Below are 2,307 nucleotides of genomic sequence, written 5' to 3' on the forward strand. Positions count from 1 at the left end.
CCACTGAAAACGAAGACCTTTTTTTTTTGTGAATACTGAAACCGAAGACTAGTCACACCTTTTAAAACCCTCGCGCGAGATTTTCACGCTACAAAGTGTACCTTCCCGCGAATCCGAATGAAAACAAACTGACATATCACTCCTTATCTGGCCCCATGTGTCATGAGACACAGACTTGCGTAAACCAGGTCCCGGTGCTTTTCCCAGAAAAAAGAACACCACGAGTGACAGGACGGATCACATTGCGCGGCAGAGACCCCGCCGCCTCTCCGCGCCCTCACACCGACTGCGCAGCCCCACCGGATCCCCGTCCTTGTGGCCCACGTGTCAGCAGGGGACGCTGCGTGCGCCTAAAGGCGAGGTGAACAATTCCGAACCCGTCGAATCGAACGGCGAGCGGTCCAACAACCCCACATCTATGAATTTGAGCCGCAGGATGCTGGCCAGCCTCGTCTCCGCCGTCGGATGGCGGGTCGCGTCTCGGATCCGGCCGTAGAATATGAATTTGATTTCGAAAGGGAAGAGTGGGAGAGAAAGAAAGGGGGAGAGGGGTGCCAAGAGAGAGAAGAGGGCAGTCGAGAGCAGCAGGGAGACAGGGAAAATCCACTACCCCCACACCAGCTTCTCAAAATCCGCCATTCCCCTCCGCCGCAAACCCGCGTCGGAGCTCGTGGCGAGCGCCGCCACCCCGCACTCGGCTGCGGGGCCTCCGCCCCCTTCGATCTTGAGCCGGCGGCCGCGATCCCGCCGCGGGTTCCCGCGGTCGCCGCGAATTGGGTTTGTGTTGACGTTACCGGTGGGCGGAGGCGTTTTGATCCTGTAGCTGCCGGGTTGAGTAGATGGCGGGCAAGGAGCAGGGCGGCCCTCCGCCGCCGCAGAGGCCTCCCGTGCCCGCTGCGTCCATGCAGCCGCCGATTAAGAAGCTGGTAAGGCAGCTCGATTTCAACTCGGCGGCGTTGGCGGGGAACCCCGCGATGGCGGCGGCGGCCGCCGCCGTATCTAGGGCTCTGCAGCCGAGGGCGTTGCCCGTGGGCTTCCAGCATCCGCAGCACGTGAGGGCTGCCGTGCCGATGGGGGTGCCGCAGCAGCTGCACCAGCGGGTGCTGCCGGTGATGCGCCCGCACCAGGTGGTGGGGCATGTGCCGCTCCCGCGGCACGCGGTGCCGCTGGCGGTCCCTGTACCGCAGCTTCGTCCGATGCTGCCGCAGCCAGTCCAGCGCCCCCCGGTCGCCGTTCCCTTGTGAGTGTCCCCGTTCTGAGATTTAGAAGTTTTGAAACTTCCGCCTCTCTGTTTGGTACGGGGCTCATTGTGCTCGATGACAGGGCCCGTTGTCGTCTTGATTCATACGCTGAACGTGGGAATGTTTCTGATTTCCTGAGTGTCACCACGAGGCAGTTTCCAAATTTTACTGTGGACTTGTCATTCCTTGGAAACGAAGACACATATTTGCGTTAGATGAGCTTATTGATCTTAAACTAACTCTTCTAGGAAAGTTTCAGCGCATTCTCCCTGCTGAAGATCCAAATATTTCAAGTTTTTTCTTTGAAATTTGCATCTTGCTCCAGTGTTCTAATTATGCTTTGGGACCTTGTAATGTAGGAAACCAGAGTCACCAAAACCACGAGCAAGACTCTATGAAGGAAAAGATAGCACTCCCACGAAGAAGAAGTGCTGCAACTGCAGGAACTCCAGATGTTTGAAGTTGTAAGTCAGATTCTATCCTTAGCTTGAGAAGAATGAAATATAGCAAAGGACTTGTAAGTCGGATTCTATCCTTAGCTTGAGAAGAATGAAATATAGCAAAGGACATTTTCTCATGTGGATAGTGTTCTCCTCGTAGATGTAGGTTAGATGAATATAGCAAACAACTTAGTAGACACATACATGTAGATGTAGGTTAGATGAGTACAAGTAATTGTAATACAAATAATGCCAGTAATCTTTCTAGCATCCTTTCAATCCTTCATATCGTCTCCAAAACCCTAATTTCTGTCTCTGCATACCTTTACAAATCTATAAAATGTGTCATTGTTTTGACCTCCAAGTTCAAGTCAGCCCACCTCCCTTTTTAAATACAAAGAATGTACTGTTGTTGATTTTTTTTCCAGCTGGGCATCTTGTGTATATACTTATCCATCTGAAATCTTTGTATGGTTCCTTTTACAGGTACTGTGAATGCTTCGCTTCTGGTACTCACTGTGATGGGTGCAACTGCACCAACTGTTTTAATAATCCTGAGAATGAGGTTGCCAGGCGTGAAGCTATTGAAGCTACATTGGAGCGTAATCCAGATGCTTTCAGGCCTA

The 2,307-nt window shown here is 52.6% G+C and overlaps 1 protein-coding gene across 1 annotated transcript; it reads left to right on the forward strand.

The window, feature by feature from the left end:
* Nucleotides 1-569: 569 nt before the first annotated feature.
* Nucleotides 570-2,300, forward strand: LOC136530918 (protein tesmin/TSO1-like CXC 5; the record flags this gene model as incomplete). Its single annotated transcript, XM_066523636.1, has 3 exons — nucleotides 570-1,240; nucleotides 1,601-1,705; nucleotides 2,168-2,300. Coding segments are annotated over exons 1-3 (639 nt in total), but the record flags the coding sequence as incomplete, so codon positions are not given.
* Nucleotides 2,301-2,307: the final 7 nt, after the last annotated feature.

Source organism: Miscanthus floridulus, unplaced genomic scaffold, assembly GCF_019320115.1.
Source record: "Miscanthus floridulus cultivar M001 unplaced genomic scaffold, ASM1932011v1 fs_232_2_3, whole genome shotgun sequence".
Classification (NCBI taxonomy): Eukaryota; Viridiplantae; Streptophyta; class Magnoliopsida; order Poales; family Poaceae; genus Miscanthus; species Miscanthus floridulus.